This window comes from Uranotaenia lowii, chromosome 3 (genome assembly GCF_029784155.1).
Source record: "Uranotaenia lowii strain MFRU-FL chromosome 3, ASM2978415v1, whole genome shotgun sequence".
In the NCBI taxonomy this organism is placed as follows: Eukaryota; Metazoa; Arthropoda; class Insecta; order Diptera; family Culicidae; genus Uranotaenia; species Uranotaenia lowii.
Window position 1 is genome coordinate 330,031,192 of NC_073693.1, and position 23,767 is coordinate 330,054,958.

General features: G+C 32.6%; 1 protein-coding gene and 1 long non-coding RNA gene across 2 annotated transcripts in view; both read right to left on the bottom strand.

The window, feature by feature from the left end:
* Positions 1 to 905: 905 nt before the first annotated feature.
* On the bottom strand, positions 906 to 1,916 carry LOC129750582 (uncharacterized). The gene is made up of 5 exons (XR_008738423.1): positions 1,799 to 1,916; positions 1,622 to 1,693; positions 1,450 to 1,550; positions 1,297 to 1,382; positions 906 to 1,237 (listed from the first exon to the last, which is right to left on the bottom strand). It is a non-coding gene; the product is annotated as an uncharacterized LOC129750582 (long non-coding RNA).
* An 8,766-nt stretch (positions 1,917 to 10,682) lies between these two features.
* Positions 10,683 to 23,767, bottom strand: part of LOC129754569 (uncharacterized) — a 43,387-nt gene continuing 30,302 nt past the window's right edge. Inside the window, exon 3 of the mRNA XM_055750709.1 lies at positions 10,683 to 12,345. Within this exon, the coding sequence (XP_055606684.1) occupies positions 11,132 to 12,345 (1,214 nt within the window). The 3' untranslated portion in view covers positions 10,683 to 11,131. The remainder of the gene's footprint in view (positions 12,346 to 23,767) is intronic.

Sequence of the window (23,767 nt, forward strand, 5' to 3'; positions counted from 1 at the left end):
AGTAAGTTAAAATAAGTATTGATTTGGGTTTAATGCCGACAGTAGTAAGACAGTAGGAAGAAGAGAAGACTTCGTTTGTTTATGTTTACAACTTTGATATCAGTTCTAGTTTTTTCGTAATTTTGTAAAGTAGTTCTGTGTTTTGTTAACAAATTTTAGTTTCATTGCATTCCTTAGCCGAAGGCTTTGTCCAGTAAATTGAAGGTTATTATTTAAAACCAATCAGTAATCGCGAAATTTTGATTGCCGATATAAGATACTACACCTGATTCAACATGGCTGAATTTTGTAATTCGTGCGCAACATCGGTCCCCCATGATGAGGCAATCGTATGCAGAGGTTTTTGTAATTCAGCGTTCCACTTGCAGTGCGCCAAAGTATCCCGTGAAATGCATGACGCTTTTAAGCAAAACCATCAAATCCGTTGGATGTGTCTAGCCTGTAATAAGATTATGCAAAACGCAACATTTACCACTGCATTAGCATCAACAAATGCCGCTGTTCTTCAGATGAAAAATCAGCACAATCGAGTCCTGGAAGAGCTGAAAAATGAAGTAAGAAAGAATAGTGAAAAAATAAACGCGATTCTCGAAATAAACAATCCCCGTACACCAAAGCGCCCGGGGAACTTTGTTTTGCCTCCCCCCAGCGCTAAACGCAACCGCACAAATTTCGCTTCTACTCCAACCCAACTAACTCCAAGAGCACAAGCCGAAGGTAAAAAAGAAGATTTAGGTGGCTTGGTCAAAATTGTCCATGAGAATCCGAAATTTTGGCTACACCTCTCGAAATTTGATCCCCAAACAACTGTCGATGAAATTGCAAATTTGGTTAAAGTCAATTTGGGTATTAACTCCGAGGTGGAAGTGGTAAAACTGATACCCAGGGGAAGATGTTTGAACGAGTTATCATTTGTGTCATTCAAGATAGGCATTCCAATTGAACACAAAGAAAAGGCCCTAACTGCCTCTACATGGCAGAAAGGAATATATTTCCGTACATTTGAATTCACAACTGTGCGCCGAGCCGATATATTTCGGTTCAATGCACAACCTGTAGCTACTGTTCTCGCCACCACTGCTGATCTCGTTGCCCAAACTGTAACAAGTAACGAGCAGCCTGTTGCTAATCCCTTCTTGTCCCAGCGTACGGATCCAACAATGCAGGTTTCGTTTCGCCAACAATAGTTTGCCACTTTCGAGTACCAACTTTCTGTCGCGGTCATCAAATCGTTTGCCTGTAATAAGAAAACACAATTACTTGCCGGTCAGAGAGCATTGCTTAAGTATTTACTACCAGAATATGAATAGTATCCGTAGCAGAAGAAGACTCGAGACCGTTTTTTTGTCATCGCTCGAGTGGGACTACGATGTGTTTGCGTTCTGTGAAACGAATTTGGATTCATCGATTAATGATCGAATGATATTCCCCGAAAATTTTACAACTTACCGCTGCGACCGATCGTCTACCAATTCCGATAAGGTTTCTGGTGGAGGTGTTCTGATTGCCGTAAACAACCGTTTAGCCAGCACTTTGATTAATATCTCGACCTGTAATGAAGAAATTACTGTCAAAATTGATCTCGACGGAAACGAAATTTTTATATGCTGCATCTACTTACCACCGGGATCAAGCAGTCATAGATACTCTTCACATACAGCTAGCGTAGGCTCGTTAATTAATAGCACTTCGCCTGAAAGCAAAACGATTATTGTAGGAGATTTCAACTTGAGAAATACTACATGGTATCGAGATGAAGATTCTGATCTTTATCTTTTGCCGAGCAACGTTCGCTTACCCGAAGAAGCTATTCTTGTTGATGATATGGCAGCATCTGATCTATTTCAAGTCTGTGGAATACCGAACCAAAACAATCGGTTTCTTGATTTGTTATTCACGAACGACGTGGAGTGCTGTCAAATTGAAGAAACTACACCGCTGATACTGAACGAAGCGCATCATAAAGCAATGTCGTTACGCGTCAATGTGGATAAAGTTCAGTACGAAGATACACCGCCAGCACAGGAACACAAGGTAATGATCGATATGAAACATTTCAATGAGGTAGCTGTTTCTCAATCATTGTTAGAGGTGGAATGGAGAACGATATTTATACAATCCGAAGATTTCATGTACGATATAGCTAATTCACGAGCACGATCTATGCTAGAATTTTTGAACAGTCTTGGAGTTTTCGATAACATTAACGAAAGTTATCGCACGGTTCAATGTGCATTAGATTTTAACGTTTTGTCGTTCTACACTGTTGTTTATGGCATATTGCTGAACCATTGTAGAATAATCAAATTAAAATCAGGCTGCCCTAGATACCCGGAGTGGTTTGACGCTGAAACAATTCGCCTCTTAAAAGACAAACGAAGGAAAAATAATCGTTACCGTAGAACTAAATCTCAGCATGACAAAACTGCATATCGAGTTGCGGTAAATGCATTCAAAAGCTTGCACAGAGCCCAGCGTTGTTTGTACCTTGAAAATCTCCAAAGAAATATCCAAACTGAACCGAAAAATTTCTGGAAATATGTTAATTCCAAGCGCAAATCAAACTTAATACCGAAAAATGTGTCATATCACACTGATAAAGCAGATAATTCGAAAGAAGCATCAGAACTATTTGCCAATTATTTCCGAAGTGTATACTGCTCGAATAATGTACCAAGTGATCAAGAATATCAATTTCCAGAAGAAGTTATTCCTGAGCTAACAATATCGATTTTAGAGGTCAGAGAGAAAATTTTAATGCTCGATGAATCCAAAGGTAGTGGTCCCGATGGCTTACCGAACTCGGTCCTTAGAAAGTGTGTAAACGGACTCGAAGCACCCTTACACCGCCTGTTCTCAGACTCACTTCACGAAGGAATTTTTTCGAAGTTTTGGAAGATTTCGCACATCGTACCGATACATAAAAGTTCTTCTAAGCTTTTAGTTGAAAATTATCGTGGAGTGGCAATACTGTCTGCCATACCAAAGCTTTTTGAGAGCATCGTTTACGACCAAATGTACCCTTGGCTGGAGAGGAAAATGTCGGACGTTCAACATGGTTTTCTGAGACGGCGGTCGACCGTGACAAATCTTGGTGAATTTGTATCGCGAACTTCACAGTGGATGATGCGAGGACTTCAAGTCGATACTATATACACGGACATGTCGAAAGCATTTGATGTGGTCGAAATCAATGCTCTTCTTTCCGTACTTTGCAAGAATGGAATTGCTGGTAACTGCCTTAAATGGATACATTCTTACCTTATTGAAAGAGTTCAGTACGTGAAGCTGGGAAGTGTCAGATCTGGTGCATTCTCGGTTAACAGTGGTGTACCACAAGGGAGTCACTTGGGACCTCTTCTTTTCATCACTGTTATGAACGAGTTTCCCGAAGTTTTGCACGACGTGTTCGTGCTTATATACGCTGATGATTTGAAAATATTTCTTCCTGTTCGTGACCAGAAAGATTGTTCGATTCTGCAAAACGCATTGTACCGATTTTCAGAATGTTGCAGAAACTATGGATTGAAAATTAACGCATCGAAATGTAGCGTTATTTCATTTTCTCGGAAAACATCGAACATAATCTATGAGTATAGCCTCGAAAACAGCTTGATCGTTACTAGGAAGACGTCGGTAAAAGATCTTGGAGTGGAGATAGATAGAGAACTGAATTTCTCTAAGCACATAGAGCAAGTGGTAGCCAAAGCAAATTCAATGTTTGGAATGGTCAGCAGAATTTGTAATGAATTGAACGACCCGTATACTATCGTTTCAATTTATGTCGGGTTAGTGCGGACTTCAATTGAGTACGGCAGCATTGTTTGGCAACCGTACTACAACGTTCACATTAATAGACTGGAGAGAGTCCAAAAGAAGTTTCTCAAATACGCGCTAAGAAACCTTGGATGGCAAGAGGAAATGCCGGTTTATCGAGCCCTGTGCATGCTGGTCGGACTGGATTCGCTTGAGAATCGCAGGAAGTTAATTGACGCGTTGTTTTTGAAGGATTTGACAAGTGGAAGGTATTATTCGCCGTACTTGTTCTCACAGATATCTCCCAACGAAGGACGCAATAGTTTGCGCAGCATAAGGCCGTTCCAGCTATCAAACAGGATCCAAAATTACGCAAGAAACGAGCCAATGTACAGGATGATGGCGCTTTACAACGCATATGTAGAAGAAATTAACTTGAATATGTCCAGAAACCAAATTAAAGCTAGTATTAAGAAGTGTTTTACTACAAATTAAAGTGTGGTCGATGTATTTTAAGTTAAGACTCAGATGAAAGGCTTAGCCTAGGATCATTATTAAATAAAAAAAAAAATTAAATTAAAGTAGTAAACCTCGTCTAAAAGCAGAATTTAAAGAGTTAATAAAATTAAATTTATGATTATTTTTTCAAAAAGTAAAAAATTGAAAGCGGACATGTAAATATAACATAGTAAGGCAATTTTTTTAATCCTATGCCTATCAAACAAGATGAGAAATTAAGTGAATCAAGTTGCTTGATCTTGTGATTACCTTTAAATAAATTTCAATTCTAAATAATTTCTTGATACACTATTAATTGAAAATCCCGATTTTGACAGAGAGCATAAGAAAGACAATTAAACTAACTTGATAATTTTAATTGAGAGAATGTATTTAAAATTTAAAAGCAATACAAACGCTCTAGCTCACAATTTTTACTAACTATTCAAATTCTTTCCACCTCCCATTTTCATTTCTGTCTAAGACCCACTTTTTTGGTGCATCGTGTATGAAAGTTGATGTAAATAGCCTACAAAACTGAAAGATATATCAATAGATGCACAATTTAGAGCATTACATTCTAACCATGCCAAAGAATCAATCCAAGAATTTGAAAATCTGAGTTGAAAGATCGATTTTTATAGATCGATCCAAGATCGACGAACCCTAGTAATAACAATTCTACTTTGAATTTGATAATTCGCTGAAATGCCATAAATTTAATAAGAGAATATTAAAAAATAAACTACCTATCATTCAAAAAATATATTAGAATGAATCAAAGATAAGCTCATGTCGAACGAGTATAAATCAGATAAAAGAGGAACATTCAACTTACATATATTTTTAACCAATAAAATCAAACGATTGTAAAAATATCATTGTTGCTAATTTTTATCGTAAGTTGTCTATAAGGTTTTTTAATAAATATTATCTTTCTTTTCACCGGGTTGCTGACAAGATCTGGCTGTGCATATATCATAAGCATCAGCACAAAAAACTAGTCAGAAAAAAAATGTATTTCGACATTTTTTAGAGAATTTTAATGAATCTTTTTCATTTCTGACAACACAAAAGAGCGTTTTAAATTGTTTGACATTTAAGATTCTAATTTGTTTATCATCTATGTAAAAGACTGCAAAAAGTTTTGTTTTCGAAAATATCTGAGATTCTGGTTCAAAGTTTCTTTGAAATTTGGTCAAATTCCTGTATTTTCGTAGAACTGTAAAAAAATCATAGAAAACTTATGTAACTGTTGCTCAGAAGTCAAAATTACTCGCAGTCAATTTCTGATCACTTTATTTTCAATGTCAGTTACATTTTATAGTTTTTTTCAAAACTATGCACATCTTTTTCAAAACTCCCAAATCAATATAAATCAACCCTTAAATTTTTTGCATCAATGTGATTTTTATCACCATATGCTATCAGAAATTTATCCTTCATTTAATAATTTTCAAATTATTTCTAGAATATCGTTTTAAAAAATTGTGAATATTAGACCCTTCAAGAATAACAAACAATTTTTCATTCTATGTATATTGACCCTCCTCCCCCCCCCCCCCCCTGCCCCTCCGAGAATAGTAACAAAATTTCAATAAAGATTTTGTTACTTTTCTCGAAAAATGATAAAAATTCCAATTCAATTCGCTTCAGTTTTAAAATAAAGATATTTCAATATATTACTTCTTTATGAATGGAACGACTGTTTTTGTTGACTTTTAAAGATTTTTTAACGGCTATCAGTCTCGGATTTTTTAAGTAAAAACGAAAGAAACCCAATGACAGCAGTTCAAGATAAGCCGAATCAAACTTAACAAGAAAACTACACTTTACCGATAAGCATCAAACAAAATCGAAGTCAATTTCCACTAAATTAGTAATAAATTTTAGCCCCTGATGTAGAACCAATAAGGATCGAAACGTTGGAGTAAAAAACAGTCGTTTTTACTTAAAAAATCCGAAACTGATAGCCGTTAAAAAAACATTAAAAAAATATATTACGTCAGAATTACATTTGGAAATAAAATTCTTGGACCATAATTCACAATGAGAAATGAATTTCAGAATTGATAAATACTCAGATCAGAGAGATTAAAAAAACATCATATTATTTAACAGGTCAACTCTAAATTCATAGGTAAACTACCATTGCTGTAATGAATGTGAACTATTCTACCCATTTTTCCTAAAATAATAAAAAATCGTTGGAAAACCCAGACAAAAGGAAAGCAGTTCAAAAATAGGATACTTTTGACCATGATGTTCCATTTTTAGATCTGACATCCATATTGTCAATACCAACAACCAATCAATTAAGGTGCAAAATTTTCACAAGTTATTTTAATTTTTTTTACGGGATTTTTATCCTTTAGGATGATTTATCCCTTCAAATTTTCATGAGGCCATAATTATGAACCTATATTGAGCATTTCCAACTTTTATTGTCAACTTTAGGTAAACAAAACAAGCTAGAAGTAAACACAAAAAACCTTCTAAATATTATGCTGTTTAGAAATGCGCTGAAGAGGAAAAAGTTTGAGACATTCATAACAGAAATTAAGGTGTTTATTTGAATCTTTAAAAATCCTTAATATTATTTTTTATATTTAAAATAAATTTTTTACTTACGTTTTTGATGTTCTTTTTACATAAATATCTAATTTTTTACTGGCATTTTAGATCTTTTTATGTCCAATTAAGGGTACTAGTCCAGTTCCAAAACAGGAACAGTAGGTTCAAAGTAGGAAATTTTGAACATCAATATTTTTGAAAATCTATCCAAAATGGCAAAACTAAGGATAAATATTCTCATTGAAACTTGCAGATAAGACCATTAACTACGCATGGGTATCCCAAAAACCACAAAACACCCGTCGAGGTCTGAAAAAAACACGGGTTTATATAAACCATCGCTTAAACTTTAACTTTTTTTAAGCCTTAAAGGGTCCAAAGTAGAGCAACTAACCCTATTTCGAAATAGATTTTTCAAGATAGACTGATTACGTTGAGTATAACGACTTCAATACTAATTAGTTTGTGTTATCTGACTAAACGCTTATAAATTTTAAAGGATTGGAGGAGGCAATATCCAGTTGAAAGATAAGTCATTAGACGGTAAGATTATTATGCAATTTGCATAAAATTTGTTTCAATACTTGCAAATAAATTATCGTGATTTTTTGTCGAAAACATCAATTCTATTCTTTTGAGCTGATTCTAGCATTAGCAAGTAAAAATTGAAAAAGTTTAAACAAAAGCATTAAAAATCAACCCAAAACCTTTCGAAAAAGTAGATTTTATTATTTATTTTTGATTTAAAAAAATAAAATGGGTAGGCCGCGATACTCAATTAAGTTGTATGGGTGATTTTCTGTCGCTCAAATTACACCAATAAATTTTTTGTTCTGGTTATAGAGAAGTTTCTGGCCCTTACAACCCGAACTGCGATGCAGTTCAAGTAGAGAAAGAAGAAGAAGAAGATAGAGAAGTTCAATTAACTGTTAAGATTGACTTTTTTCCATTAGAGCTAGTAAATACTCTTTATTGAATGAAAATCAGAACTTAGTCATCCTTCTTTCCTTAAAATGACTAAAATAGTAGTTTGTAGGTGGTAAACTGATTTATCCCTTTGTTTTAGAAAGTAACAAATTTACAAAAGATAATGTATGAAAAAAAGTGTAAAATTGTATTAAAAGGTTTTTAAGGAAGAATTAAAAAAAATGCATACAGATTTTGACAAAATGTGTTTTACAATCGGATGAAAATTTTATAAATAATATATTTGAAGCTTCATTAAAATCAATTGAGTTAACTCAAATATTTAAAGCTGTAGATCTCTATAGAATTGAAGAACAAAAGTTCACTTAAAATTCGATAAAAATAATTAATGAAATTAATCTAACAGGCCAAACATTCCAACAGACATTAAAAATAGCTGGATACCGGAAAACTATCGAATATCAAATAACTTGCATCAAATGAGGAATTGACAGTTAACATTTGAAAAAAAATCCTATTTGAATCAACTGCATTGAATTGAGCTTCATCTCGCTCAATCAAAGTTGCTGAAGTGTTGTGTTTTTGACTAAAATAAACTGAATTGTGAAGCTTTTTCAATAACCTGAGACGATTTTCGCTTTAATTAGAGTCAATTCTATAAGAGTCAATTTTATTTCAAAATGTTGTGTAGAATTTGTCAACACAATTGAAACGAAACTGAAACATTAACATTAAGCATTGGTCAGACATAGGGCTACTTACCCTATACGGAGCATGTGTACTAAATGTTAGTACTTGGCTAATGGTTTGTGTCTAGATTTTCTATTATGGCAAAAGAAAATTCAATGCATTTGAAAAGAGCCTTAACATTTGAAAAACCATTTTCGAAGTTCCAGACTATGTGAATAAAAAAAACAGATTTTTTTTAAGTCGTAAAAGTTATTATTATTAATATTTATTAAAGACCCTTTAACAAAAGTCGTAAAAGTAATTTCATAAATTTTTTGAACAAACAGTTAAGGCATAACAATCTTCTAAAAAGAGTGGGTTAAGAACGATATTGTATACTTCTTGGGGAATCACTCTTGTCGTCATTATCAGGTGGTATAGTTTATTGTAATAAAATTATGAAAATATTCTTTTCTTTAAAATATTCCTTAATATATATTTTTTTGAATTAACGCTTGATTATTTCTCCATTAAAAATATGTGCAAATTTTGTTATTTAAAATTTAAAAATGACGGTGCATTGAACAGCCCTAGTCTGCAGCATGCCATAAAAATGTTGTGACACAAACCATTTTCCCTTGTTGCTATAACGTTTTCTATGCATACCCGTAGGCGATTTAGATTTGTAATGATAGTTCATATTTTCTAAATGCAACGCTGCCCTGCCTTACTTAAAGCTGAGTTCATTAAAAATGGGATAGTTACGAATGCGTGTATTTAAAATAACATTCGTTTGATCGACACACTTTCTATAAAAGGAAATAAAGATAATTTTATGATAATTCATGAAAATATTTGAAATTTTTTTTTGTAAGAAATATTTCTACTTTCTTCTTGGTACCTCTCCCATCGGCCGACGCTCTCTTTTTCCCGCCATGTTATATTGATCAGTTTTTACTACCAAGACTTTAGTAGGGATGAATCATCACAGAGGATGAAAATCCCGTATAAAAAAAAAAATACCAAGACTTCGTCAAATCTGTATTTTGGGTAGCTGCATCTACCTTTTTTTAATTTCCCCTACTTTTTGGCGCAATACAACTCTTTTGAAAGAAATTGAGGGCAATTTGGTGGATTCAGCTGTTTCGAATTTAACAAAACTTGATCATTTTTGTGCCACTGAAAACGTTTTTTTCTGGAATGTCTACCGGGAAAATCTGACAAAAGCGAAACAAAACTATCATGACATTGAACTTCATGTGTAATCGGTTAGTCAAGATCGTAGGTTGCGAAATATACATACGAGAGTTAAAGGTACTTTTTTAAGCTTTGAAAAACAGCGAGTAGGTACCAAAGTTTTTGTTCTGAAATTTGTTTTTTTTCACAGGAGCAGAGTTTTGGCAAATCACTATCTTTTTCAAAACAACCAGCAAATACATACTTCAATCTCCCTAATGAGTTTACCAAACACTCGAATCGAGGAAGAATGATCCCAACGGGTACAACTATAATAAAAAAGGAAAAAAAACTTCATTGTGCAAGGGAAATTGCCACGACCAGAAATGTTATAGGACGCATCCGCTGGAATTTGTTTGAAATAGGGTTTCCATAAGATTGCGAGTTCTGAAACTAGCAAAAATAAGTTGTTTGAAGTGTTTTAATGAATCATAGATAGGCAACACTCTTAGCTTATCGGAGAAAAATTTGTGGGTTATCAGCGATCTACACTTGGTTTTTCGCTTATTCAATATTAAAAATTTTGGTATGAGCCTTGACTTCCCTGATGACCCTTAACCGTAGTTGCGATCATGTGCTTCACTCGAAATCCTGATTCGAACTTTGAGGACATTTTTGACGGTGTTTGCATATTTTTCCAAACACAGATTTTTATTGAATAATAATCAACGGTTTTGTCCACTATCGATTTGATAATGGTGGATTTTGGTGGAAACTGTTTGTGTGTCCGGTCTAGGAAATAAGCTATTAGCAAAAGAAAGTGTCCCATTTCTAAGTGAACTAAGCTTTTTGTGCATGTTTTAGCGAGTAAGTTATTATTCTAATTAAACGTTCCAATTTATCACTACTGACATCGAAATAAACCTCACGTCTACTTTCAATTTTCTAAGCTATTTAGGAAACCTCTGAAAATTCACCGATTTGGTTCGCTAGTGTATTCTCTTTATTTCACTTGATACTAAGAGGGTTAAAGGTTTTAAATGAAACAGGATTGTTTTCGGATTCCAACATAAAACTGTCCATCATGTTTTGTTAAAACGTTTTATTTGATATCCATCATCATTCATTCATACGAGCGCTCCTTGCTGTTGCCTACTCAAAAAAAAACCCTGACTGATTGAAACATTAAAGTTTCAGCTATTTCTTTAAAACAAACGTAGGTATTTATTTCTATAGGAAAAACTAAACCAAATTTAAACTTTCCGGCAACAAAACAGTTATCGACTATCAAAATGTGTGACGACTTTCAGAGGTACTATTTTTCTGCGATTTTTTTTTCTCTCAAAAGCGTTCATCGCAATCGATACCTTCTATTTTTTTTCTTCTTTTGGCTTCATTTCACTTCAAATTCCATGCTCCACACTCTATCTTATTTAAACGGTTTAATATTTACATTCGGGCGGGAAAACTATAAGGTATTATCATATTATACAGGTACAAGCTCGAACTAAGCTTATTAAACAACGTTTGCTTAAATGTCTGCCCCCTCTCCGACCCGACTTTTGATGTCCTTGTGCCTGCGGAGTGTTCGTGCGGCGGGCAGCGGAATGCCCTGTCTCCGAAGCAACTCGTAATCGCGGGTTCCGATTTCGTTCTTAATATCCAGGGCCGAGTTGAGCATGTGCGGTGTCCATCGTTTCGGGTTTTCCGGCAGGGTGCTGAGGAACTCGACGTGTCCCTGCGAAAGTTTGGACATATCGAAGGACGGTGTATCGTCCCTGTCGAAAATGGAATGGTTTTCGAAAATGCCCATGTGCGAATCTTCTCCGTGAGGACCACCGTTAAGCTCTGGATGGAAGTTATGGTTGTTCAGGTCTGGCGTTCCGTTTTCGTACTCACGATGGTTGTTTTCGGCTTCGGGTTCCTGATCCGGTTCGTTATCGTCGTCTTCGTCGATGTCTTCCGCGACGACCATGGCGGATAGATCCTCAAGACCGTTGTCTTGTTCGTACTTTTTCAACAAGATCAGCGTTGGTATGTGCAGGCATTCTTGTTTGCGAAGGATCTCGTAGTTTTTGCCGCCGAGTTCGTTTTTGAGCTCCAGCGTTTTTTGAAGCTCGAAGTCAGAGAAACCTTTTGTGTTATTGGAAAGTGATTGTAGGAAGTCTATCTGTTCTTCCGAAAGACCGTTGATATCGAAGAAACCCTCCGGTTCCTCGGCGTTCAAAATATCATCGACATCTTCGCCGAATCCATCGACACCGTTCATTTCAACCCCATTCGACACCAGACCATCAAGCATCTCCCGATAGGTGCGCTTCCTGCTCATAACATCAACCCCATCGAGATGGACCGCATGTTTGTACTTTCTCAGCGTCTTGGCCGAAGGCAGCGGCATTCCATCGTTCTTCCGCAACGAATCGTACTCCTTGCTGCCGATGATCCTTCTAATATCCATACACGTTCGCAGCTCAAAGGGTGTCCACTTTTTGCGGAACCCGGTCATCGATTTCAGGAATTCTATGTGCGCCGAGGTGAGCGTTTGTTGCTGCTGATGTACGGTGTGCTGATTCGGATGCGGCCTCCGGTACAGATCGGCAAAGTTCATACCGGCCATACCACCACCGACACTGCCAGGGCCTCCGCCGAAACCATTGGTGCCCGTGTGATGGGTGCTGCCACTTTCCACTTCGTCGTCCGATTCGGTTTTATTATCCCGGCGGTAGAAGCTGGCATCCGGCATGGCTAAAATGAAAGATAAGGAGACAGGTCTTAGAATTTGTGTTTTTAGTTGATTTGATGAAAGGTTTTAAGATTCCATGTAAAAGTATGCACTATTAACTGTTCATTTGGGTCCAAGAATTGCATAATTTTTTCATTACTTTCGATCGATCGTCAGATGCACTAATTGCACTCTATTAGTTGTATAAACTGCCTATACAAAATTAAATTGACCCTCTTTTTTAACTAATTTGATTCAGAAAATTTCAGAAGAAGGGTGTCTCAGCAAGGAAAATAACAAATAAAATTTTTGTTGAAGTGATGAAAAACAGCATACATCTCAAGGAACTTTGATTCGTTTTGGTTGCGATCTGCGATCTGCGATTCACCAATGGCTATTTGCAGCGTGATGCAGGGTGATGCAACACATCGGTCAATATCCGAACAGAACTTGCCACGAACATTTCACGCTGATAAGAGACCGTACGGATTTCGAAATGTCGATTGTAGGCGTATCCCATTCTAGTTAGTTCTATTTTCAGGTTGGTGCAAAATAAAAATGCAAGCACCGGCAACAATTTAAGAAAAAAGGTTTCGAATCGATTAGCAAACTGAATGCATTGCTGTCGAATGGTATTTTTTCTCAATTTTATTTTACTCGCTTCATTTAACGAACACGAGAATACAAAGGATCTAAATGAAACTTGATGTTTCCTTAACCTACTCTAAGCTTTCATATTTCGAGGATGTGATAGCTAGCATCTTACAAGGCATACCAAATTTGAACACTATTCTCTCCTGTGCCAGGGTCGTCTAAGTTATTGTTATTGTCATTTTGCGTCAATTTTAAGCAATTTTTTATCATTTCTAGTAATGTTTTAGTCACAGTTAGCACCTTTCTTTATATTGAGCATTAGGTTTGTTACTTTTTTAATTTTTGATTTTGTGGTATTCTTAAACACTTTGTTATTATTATTTTTCCAATTTTCATAACTGCGTTCTTTAAATCTTCTTGTACATTAAAAAAATTTATTTATATTTTTATTTATTCTAATTGGGCCGTACAGGCCTTTTCGTTTTTGGCAACACGCTCGAGAATTTTGTGTAGCCAAAATCGAACGGATTTTTCATAAACTTTTTTTTACCTATGAACAATAATAAACCATTGTTATTATCATTAACTCAATTTTTCATCATTTTTTAATAAGTTTTAGTCATTTTTTTTATTATTTTTATCATGTTTTAGATACCTTTATAAATCTTTTTGTTATGTTTAGAATGTTTGTTATTTTTATCATATTTGTTATTTTTGCATCGTTTTTTAGATGTTTTTTGTCAATTTTATTCTTTCGTTTGTATTTGTTTTTGAGTTTTTTTAATTTTTTTTTTGTTATTCGTCATTTTTGAGTGCTTTATAATTTTTTGTTATTGTTGTTTTATGTTATCAGTTAAAACGTATGTTTTTATGGTGTTTGCCTAAAAAATTTTGGTTCTGGTAAAGCGAAAATAATATGGCAATGTTGTTCCAAAAAACAGTTCGATTTTGGCACATGTGCCAAAATCGGATGTTGCCTAAATCGAATGTTACCAAAACGAACGGGGTCTGTATTTCGAAAAGAAAAATCAAAGGAGATAAGTGCCCAAATGATAGTTTCGCGAGAAAACGCGCTTCAAAGTTGTCAAGGTAGTCGATTTTGCATATACCTAATGGGCCTCAATTGTTTTTTTTTTTTGCCTCAATTGTTTTTTTTTTTTTTTTTTTTTTTTTTTTTTTTTTTTTTTTTTTTTTTTTTTTTTTTTTTTTTTTGAAAACAAAAACCATTGTTTGAGGGTTTTTTTCAAAATATTTGTTTTTTTTTTTGGTTTTTGGTTTTTAAATTTTTTATTGTTTAGGTCCAAATTTAAAAAACGTAAAAGTTTTTTTGTCTTTTGATGATAAGTTTTAATCGCCGATAAATTTATTAATTTAATATGTTCATTGACACGCCTGCTGTGTTTAGGAATGTGTTGATCAAAAGTCGATCACGCTTCCTATACAGAGTAGTCTGTTGTACGGCAAAGGCGTACCACCACACTTTCATGCTTTCCAATAAAAATGCCCTAGACTTACAGTTTCAACACCTATCCAAACTTTATCCTACGAAGCTCATCTGATGCTTGCCTATCCGCCTATTCTTCATGCCTTTACGAATTCTTCTACCTAGCGTTTCATCTCGCCGCACGTGTCAATGAACGTATTAAATTAATTTTTTGTCTTTTGATATATTTTTATTTTTGCCTATTTTATTTTTTTATTTTTTTCCTCTTCATTTATGAACTTTTTTTTAACTATTATGATTCATATTTCTATGAATTGATTTACTTATTTCGTAATGTTTTTCTTAAGCATTGTATCGTTTTTTTTTTTTTTTTTTTTTGATATATTTTTTATTGTATCTTTTATCTTTTGATACGTTTATTGTTTTGTTATGTTTTTGATATGTTTTGATTTTTTTTTAATTTCTGTTGTATTGTTATTGTTTTTTATTTACCTTTTCCTATTTTTACGGTTTTTATTTTGCTTTTTTGTATTTCTTTTGGTTTTAAATTTGCATTTTTGTATTTTTTTTTTTGTTTTGCATATCGTATTTTTTTGTTTTTAATTTTGCATTATGGTATTTTTTTTTTGTTTCTTGTTTCTGTTTTTTTGTCTCTTTTTTTGTTTCCTTTTACGATATTTTGTTTTTATTTTAATTCTTTTGTTTTGCATTTTTTCAAATCTTCTGATAATAATTCTTTTGTTTTGTTATTTTTTATTCTCTTGTTTGGATTTTCAATGTTTCGATATTTTTTTATTGTTATTTTTTTCTTATGTTTTGTTTTTGTATGTTTTGATTTTTTAAATTTATTTTTATTATTGTTACAATGCTCAAAGTTTTTTCTTTTTTGTTTTTTAAATTTTTATTTTTCTTGTTTTTTTAAAACAATTTGATTTAATTTTTATTTCTTTTGTGTTTTATTATTTTTAAAAATACATATTTTGTATTTTTTATTATTTTTTGTATTTTTTTATCATCTTTTTTGTATTTTTTATTATTTTTTGTATTTTTTCTTTAATTGTAATTTTGTTTAGAATTTTTTAACAATTTTTTTTTATTTCTTATGTTACGTTATTTTTTGGTTTGTCTTTTTTATTTTGTATTTTCTATTATTTTTAATTTTTTTTTGTGTTTTTCTTTTTTTTCTTTTATATATTTTTTGTTTTTTATATATCTTGTAAGTGTATTTTATGTTTTTTTTTTAATTTTGTGTTTTTAATTTTTTCTGCTGCCTATGTTAATTGTTTTTTGTCTTTTTTTTTCATTTATTTTTCTTTTTTTTTTGTATTTTTTTATTTTTTTTGTATTTTTTATGTTTTTTGTCTTTTTTTTAATTTTTGGCCTTTTTATTGTATTTTTTTTTTATTTTTGTTTTTTTTTTAATTTAATTTTTTATTTTTATTTTTTTTTCAATTTTTTTCAAATTTTTTTTTTTAATTTAAATTTAATTACTTTTTCATTTTTTTTGCCTTTTTGCCATTTAAAATTTTTTTTCTTTTTTGATTTTTTTACCTTTTTTATTTTTTTTTGCCTTTTTTATTTTTTTTTGTCATTTTTTTTTTCTTTTTAATTTTTTTGTCTTTTAAACTTTGTTTGTCTTTTTTTTTTGTTTGTCTTTTTTTTTGTCTTTTTTATTTTTTGTTTTTTTTTGTCTTTTTTTTTGTTTTTTTTTTGTCTTTTTTATTTTTTTGTTTTTTTTTTGTCTTTTTTATTTTTTTTGTTTTTTTTGTCTTTTTTATTTTTTAGTTTTTTTTTGTCTTTTTTATTTTTTTAGCATTTTTATTTCATTTGGTTTTTTTGTCTTTTCTATTTTTTTGTTTATTTTTTTTTAATTTTTTTTATTTTATTTTATTTTTTTTATTTTCTTTTTTTTTATATTTTTTTTATTTTTTTTTATTTTTTTTTATTTTTTTTTATTTTTTTTTATTTTTTTTTATTTTTTTTTATTTTTTTTTATTTTTTTTTATTTTTTTTTATTTTTTTTTATTTTTTTTTATTTTTTTTTATTTTTTTTTATTTTTTTGTTAAATTTTTATTTAATTTTCTTTAAAAAAATGGCCTTTTTTCATCTTTTAAAAAAAAATTATTTTTTTTTGTCTTTTTTATTTTTTTGTCTTTTTTTATTTTTTTTGTCTCTTTATTTTTTTTCTTTTGTATTACGTTTTTTGTCTTTTGAATTACTTTTCTTGTCTTTTGTATTACTTTTCTTGTATTTTGTATTACTTTTCTTGTCTTTTTTATTACTTTTCTCGTCTCTTTTATTACTTTTCTCGTCTTTTTTTATTACTTTTCTCGCCTTTTTTTATTACTTTTCTCGTCTTTTTGTATTACTTTTCTCGTCTTTTTTATTTTTTTAGCATTTTTATTTCATTTGGTTTTTTTGTCTTTTCTATTTTTTTGTTTATTTTTTTTTAATTTTTTTTATTTTATTTTATTTTATTTTATTTTTTTTATTTTCTTTTTTTTATATTTTTTTTATTTTTTTTTATTTTTTTTTATTTTTTTTTATTTTTTTTTATTTTTTTTTATTTTTTTTTATTTTTTTTTATTTTTTTTTATTTTTTTTTATTTTTTTTTATTTTTTTTTATTTTTTTGTTAAATTTTTATTTAATTTTCTTTAAAAAAATGGCCTTTTTTCATCTTTTAAAAAAAAATTATTTTTTTTTGTCTTTTTTATTTTTTTGTCTTTTTTTATTTTTTTTGTCTCTTTATTTTTTTTCTTTTGTATTACTTTTTTTGTCTTTTGAATTACTTTTCTTGTCTTTTGTATTACTTTTCTTGTCTTTTGTATTACTTTTCTTGTATTTTGTATTACTTTTCTTGTCTTTTTTATTACTTTTCTCGTCTCTTTTATTACTTTTCTCGTCTTTTTTTATTACTTTTCTCGCCTTTTTTTATTACTTTTCTCGTCTTTTTGTATTACTTTTCTCGTCTTTTTTAATTACTTTTCTCGTCTTTTTATATTACTTTTCTCGTCTTTTTTTTATTGCTTTTCTCGTTTTTTTTATTACTTTTCTCGTCTTTTTTTATTACTTTTCTCGTCTTTTTTATTAATTTTTTTGTCATTTTAATTTTTTTGTCTCCTTTTCTGGCTTAACTTTTTTTTGTCTTTTCTATTTTTTTGTTCTTTTTCTTTTTTTATTTCTTTCTTTTTTTTTTGTTTTATTTTTTCAGTTTTTTGACTTCTTTTCTAATTTTTTGGCTTTTTATTATTTTTTTTGCTTTTTTATTTTTTTGTCTTTTTCAAATTTTTTTATTGTTTCATTAGTTTATTGTTTCTATTTTGTTTTTGGATTTTTTTGGTTTTGTTCTATTTTCCTAGTTTTTTTTATTTTGCTCTTTGTATTTTTTTTTATTTTTGTTTTGCTTTTTTAAATATTTTTTGTTTCTTCTTCTGTTTCTAGTTTGTGTTATTTTACCTCTTATTTTGTTTCCTTTTTCCGTTTTCAATTCTTCGTTTTTAAATTTATTCTTTTCTATTGTATATGTTCCGATAATAATTCCTTTCTTTTTTTTTGTCTCTTCTGTTTTTTATGTTTTAATAATTTTTTTGTGTTTTTTGTATTTTTTAATTATTTTTGTTGTTTTTAGTTGAGTTTTGTTGTTTTAATTTTGTTTTGTCTTTTCTAATTTTTTTCTTTTTTATTTGCCTTTTTTGGTTCCTATATATTTTTATTGTTTTTTTTTTATTTTGTTAGTGTCATCTCTATTTCCTTTTAATTATTTTTAATTGAATTTTACTACATATGTATTGGTATTTTTTTAATTCAGGTTTTTTACTTTATTTAAGTTTTTTAGTTATTTTTTTTTTGTATTAGATTTTTAATATTCACTGTTTTAATAGCTGCAAAATTGCTTCTTTCAATGGTTTTAATTTTCTTTTCTATGGCTCACTTTTTCTCATAACATTTGTATATTCCATTCTATTTACTTAAGTTAATTTTCAAAAATTTTTCATTACTGATTTTTTTTTTAATTTTAAACATTTTTAGTTTTCTTTTAAAAAATTATATAGATGATTTTGGCATCTATCTCTCTCTGATTCTCATTCTGATTCTGATTAAAAAAAAACAAAAACCGTTGTTTGATTGTTTTTATTCCAAATTAAAAAAAAAAATACTTTTTCAATTTTTTATTGTTTAGGTACAAATTTAAAAAATTTTTGAAGTTACTTTTGTTTTTTTTTATATTTTTGCTGGTTCTTCTTTTTTCTTTTCTCTTTTATAGTATTTTGTTTTTCATTGCTTTTTTCTTTATCATTTTTGATTTTATCATTTGTGATTTCATATGAAAAAAAAGTCCAAAATTCTACAGAAATCGAATTTCAAGGTTCATGCCTGAAATATTGCACCTCGCGGAACTTTTGATCTCATCGATAGAACCTTTCAAAAAATTCAGACATGCTAGCTTCATACCTCAACAATCACTGTGCAAATTTTCATTAAAAAATGTTGCGTAGTTTCAGAAATATTGCAGTTTGATTGAGAAAAGTCCAAAAAGTCCGATTTTCGTAGAATTACTGTTTCTCAGGCCACACAACCTCCAGAAAGCTCAAACTTTCTGATATAATAGTATGATAGTTGATCTATCTAACGCAAAAAATTTGATCAAAAAATATCATCAGAGCAAAAAGTTATGGAAGTTCAAATCCGAAGTGACAGTGCGCTTGCTTCCAATTTCTATACAATTATGAACGGTACTGTATATATGGTTGAATCTTTCAAGGGAACAGAACGTTACGTTCTTGCTGGTTACTGGATTCGGTTTATGAACAGAAACATGGACCTTTCAGGATAAAAAACTGGTTGTTTTAAACCAGCATTGCTGTGTTGAGCACCAACAATAATAAACCATTAATATCTACGCCTAAATTCTAAGCGAACTGGTTTCAATATAGGTTGATGAAATCGACAACAGTTTGCAACAGAATAAAAATATCTTGTGCGCAAAATATGTATGGACTAGGTAGTGCCCGTTATCATTTTTAGACAACCGCCTCACTGGAAGGCAACGTGCAAATCGTGTGGCTCCCCAATCGTCACCTTGAAGTGTGACTGACCCACTACCCCCCCCCCCCCCCCCCCCACCCTCCCCCTTACGCACACTTACAATCCAAAAAAAAACACATACATAATTCCATCAATTCGCTTATGCACATCGAAAAACATTTGGGTCGCTCTGGGACAACGTTTTGAGGAGCATTTGGTTCCGCCATAGCTCATATTCAGCTAACATCCCCTTCCCAATACTACCGCCACCTTCTTTAGACCTCTGCTGAATTCTACGCCAAACTTAATTCTCTAGGGTGCTTCAACCACTGAGTGTCTAAATTTATTGGAAAGATCAAGGTTCGCACCGTTTATCCCTTTGACCTTTTGGTGAACAACATAGTTGACCTAAGTTTTTTTGCTCAATTTTTAAGTTCTTTCTGGCCTGTTTTAAGGTATGAATCACCTTAGCGGTCCTGCGACTGGGACAAAAGGCAACTGAACCTGAGACACTTCCTTCCTCTCGATGGCACCCACGAGCGCACCGCGATGGCCATGGATGTTTGATGACCGCGCCGTTTTGATGCCATCAGCAGCCGTAGCCCTGCCGTTAAGCTGCGAGGCTATTTACGTCATCATGCTCTATAGAAACATCGCCGTCATCAGCATCATCATCGGCAGCAGCGATATCACTGATTCCATCAGTGAATAATATTTAAAAGCGTAAACATCGTCATCGTCAGTGGGCATTAACGTCATGGCACCCACGAGCGCACCGCGATGGCCATGGATGTTTGATGACCGCGCCGTTTTGATGCCATCAGCAGCCGTAGCCCTGCCGTTAAGCTGCGAGGCTATTTACGTCATCATGCTCTATAGAAACATCGCCGTCATCAGCATCATCATCGGCAGCAGCGATATCACTGATTCCATCAGTGAATAATATTTAAAAGCGTAAACATCGTCATCGTCAGTGGGCATTAACGTCATTGGGGCCCCGAAAGCGCGGCCATCATTGGCCATCAAGCCCCCGATGTGGCCACCAGCAGGCACCCATCAGTCAGATTCACTGTGTATACGCAAGTGTGCAACCCCTCGTGGGCAGCCACAAACTTATGCATACATACAGCCACAGACACCCCGTCCAGTCAGTAGTGGTCGGTGTGCTTCCCAGAAGCGCGGAACATTCTCTGCTGCTGCAAATTGCCGTGACTGGCTGGCGGCGGCGTTCAAGTTCCGTAAAGGCCGCAACAGAGCCACACTGGGCGATGATGGTGAAGCGTATGGTGCGCTCCATTCCTCCCTCAGGGCCACGCTAGAATGTGGCGGACACGATGACGACGACGTCGGCAGCGCGCGGCGGCTGGAACTGTGTGAGGCAAAAAAAAATACAAACAACTATCATCACACGGCCAGGCAGGCAGCAGGCAACCTCGTCGTCGATCTGCTGTCAATGATGGCAACGATGATGACGGCAGCAGCTGCGTCTCCTCGAAAAGTTGGCCGGCCACTTGCGCTGCTGCTGATGTTGAAACAGCGAAACTCTACTCCGGAAAGGGGCGTTCGAGACACCTGGAGCTTTTCCAACTTGCACATGGCGGCCATGGATGTAGTTCCAGTTTTATTCCACCAGGCAGACGTCTACTAACTACTAGTCAATCCATTAGTCGTCCGGTGACAGGCAGGTGGCCACATTCGTCAATGATAATGATACCAGGAGGCAGTGTACATTTTCGGGTGATGAAACCAAAAATAACAAGTGTCCCCAATAGTGTCCGCCACCAGTTCCGTTTCAAGGAATGGACACGCAAGCCCTTTACCATACAAGCGTCCCGCGTGTGATGTCGGTGATGTCATACGTTTGTACATATGTGCTGCGGTCGCGCTTTCCTTATCTGAGAAGCACGCTCTCTGTATCTCTAGTAATCGTTCTTCTGAGGTGACTTGACATCGCCATACCCTGCTGATTCCGAAAACTGCCACCGTTCCCTTTCCTATAGCTGGGGGTCTTCTTTCTTCGATTTACCGAGAATCGGGCCACGTCTTGTTGCATCATTTACGTAATCAGAAGGATTACAAGGATTGGAAGACAATTTTAGTAAATCTGTTTTTAAGGAAAGATAGCAAGAATTAGTGGTATGAATAAGGTTTAGCAATTGCTTCGGTAGCTTTTACTTAGCTCGAAATCAATCAAAGCAAAAGTCCAAAGCATTTGCTTAGTTTAGTATGAATAAACATTTGCTTAGCGGATGTGTACTAAAGTCTTAGAACATAGCTTTTGCTTCGAAAAATAGAGCTATCCAACCAGCAGAATCTGAAGTTTTCTAAAGTAAAATGAAAGAAGACGATCAGAAAATTGAAAAGTACGGCTAAAGAGCCTTGAAGTCAACGAAGCGGGTGGTGGGTGTAAGAACGACCGGAATTTTTTGTTAATGCTTGCTCGTATGTTGATGTTTAAAGAAAAATGAATACATATTCGAATATTGCCAAACAAAAAATGGCCTAACTTCAATATTTATCATAAGCTCTCCCACATGTATTCGGACCGGAATAATCCGATGTATAAAAAAAATAGGCAATAGGCGCGCATTTTAATTTAGATTTTTTTTTAATTTTTAGGATTATAAAAAATTATATAAAAATGAGAGATCTGTATAATGTTTTAAATTATTACAATTTATTTCTTACTTTGAGCCAATTGGGACTTCTTCTACTATAACCGGATTTTTTTTAATTTGAAATATTTACTAATTGATTTGTTTATTGTCATCTTAGACGAATGATTTTATACAACGACAGGAATATGAAAAAAGTTGGGTTATCACTTCGACTTTTCTTTATCCATGTTGAAAATAGCATTTTGAATTGTTTTGAAGTGAAATATTGCTAATTTGATAAGTTCGTGACGTTATTAAAGAATTTTTTATTGGAAAAGTCTGCTACCGAGCATGCTTAGAAAATAAAGCAATTGCTATGAGATTTGTCGAGCAATTGCTTCAGATTTGAGCTTTATTCATACCAAACTAGCTTGTTCTAAAAGTAAAAGCTCCTGACTGAGAAAACAGTTGTCAAAAAAAACTTTATTCATAACAACCGAAGCAATTGCTTTAAGCGACTGCTCGACTGCTCGATTCAGTTTAGCAAAAGCAATTACTAAGTTTTTTTCATACCACCCAATGTAAGGTTTATCCATTGAGCTTTGTCTCTTGAGGCACCCACGATTAGATTGAACCAAATATTAAAATTCGTTGACTTATCAATGTTTACAATCGGTGACAAAAGTTAATAACCAAGACAAATTTCCGCCATCATTTTACTTAAGGCTTGTACCACTTAGAATCGGGTCGATTTCTCCATGAGGAAATAACGTACAAAATTGGTTAAAATATGTTTTCGTTAAGTTTTTATGAATATTTTAGGAAAAAAAAAATCGGCTGTTTTCATGAAGTTTTGAAATTTTCGTCAAATTCTGTGCCTGCACCAATGAACAATTTAAGCTATTATTCATTTTTTTTTTGTGAGATTTTGAAAAGAAAAGCACTGACACTTAGTAAAACTAACGTTCTTCGCGGGTAAAATTAAAAAAGACGAGAAATTTTTCATTCACCGTCTCAAAAAACGCGAACTTTTTAAAAAGTCTCAGAATCGCGCGCGCATCCCAAGTAACAATACTAGCTTTATTATGGTCAGCAAAACTTCGTTAGGACTTTAGCATTAATCTTCATAAAAAGCTAAAGCGCATTCTATATCATCACCAGAACTCAAATAAATCTCGAAACGTCGTCATGATCAATTTTTTGAACCTCGATAAAATCGTTATGCTTTGGTCAAGAAAGCTTTTTTAAAGCTATTATTAAACATGTTAGCAATTTTTGTATTTTTCGATTCTGTTAGTTCTCTGAGTTTTTTTTCATCAACCATAATGGTTGATGAATGATAATTGCATTATTGAGATATGATCTGGTAAAATTAAAATCCAAAACACCAATGTTTTAACCATATTATGAGCATCTTTTCTGCTGCCAGTTAAGATTTTAGGAGAACTGTAGGTGCATGGCATCAAGGAGTTTTCATTTTCAAATTCCCGGTTTTTTCCCGGTTTTCCCGATTGAGATTTTATGGTTTTTCCTGTTTCAAAATACGCAAGTTAATATGTTTATCAGGTTTTTTGACCAAAAATGAAAATATGTTTATTCAAGTTGAACGTTAAAGTGTGAGAGGATTTGATTTTTTTTAGTTTATGTAAACTGAAATCTCAAAGGTTACTCAGAATACGATAAGAAAATAATTCTAATTGTCCTAACCTTTACCGAAAATTGTTACTTTCTTATCAGTCTTTCACATCATCTCCGCTTATTATGAAGGAAAATGCTTTATTT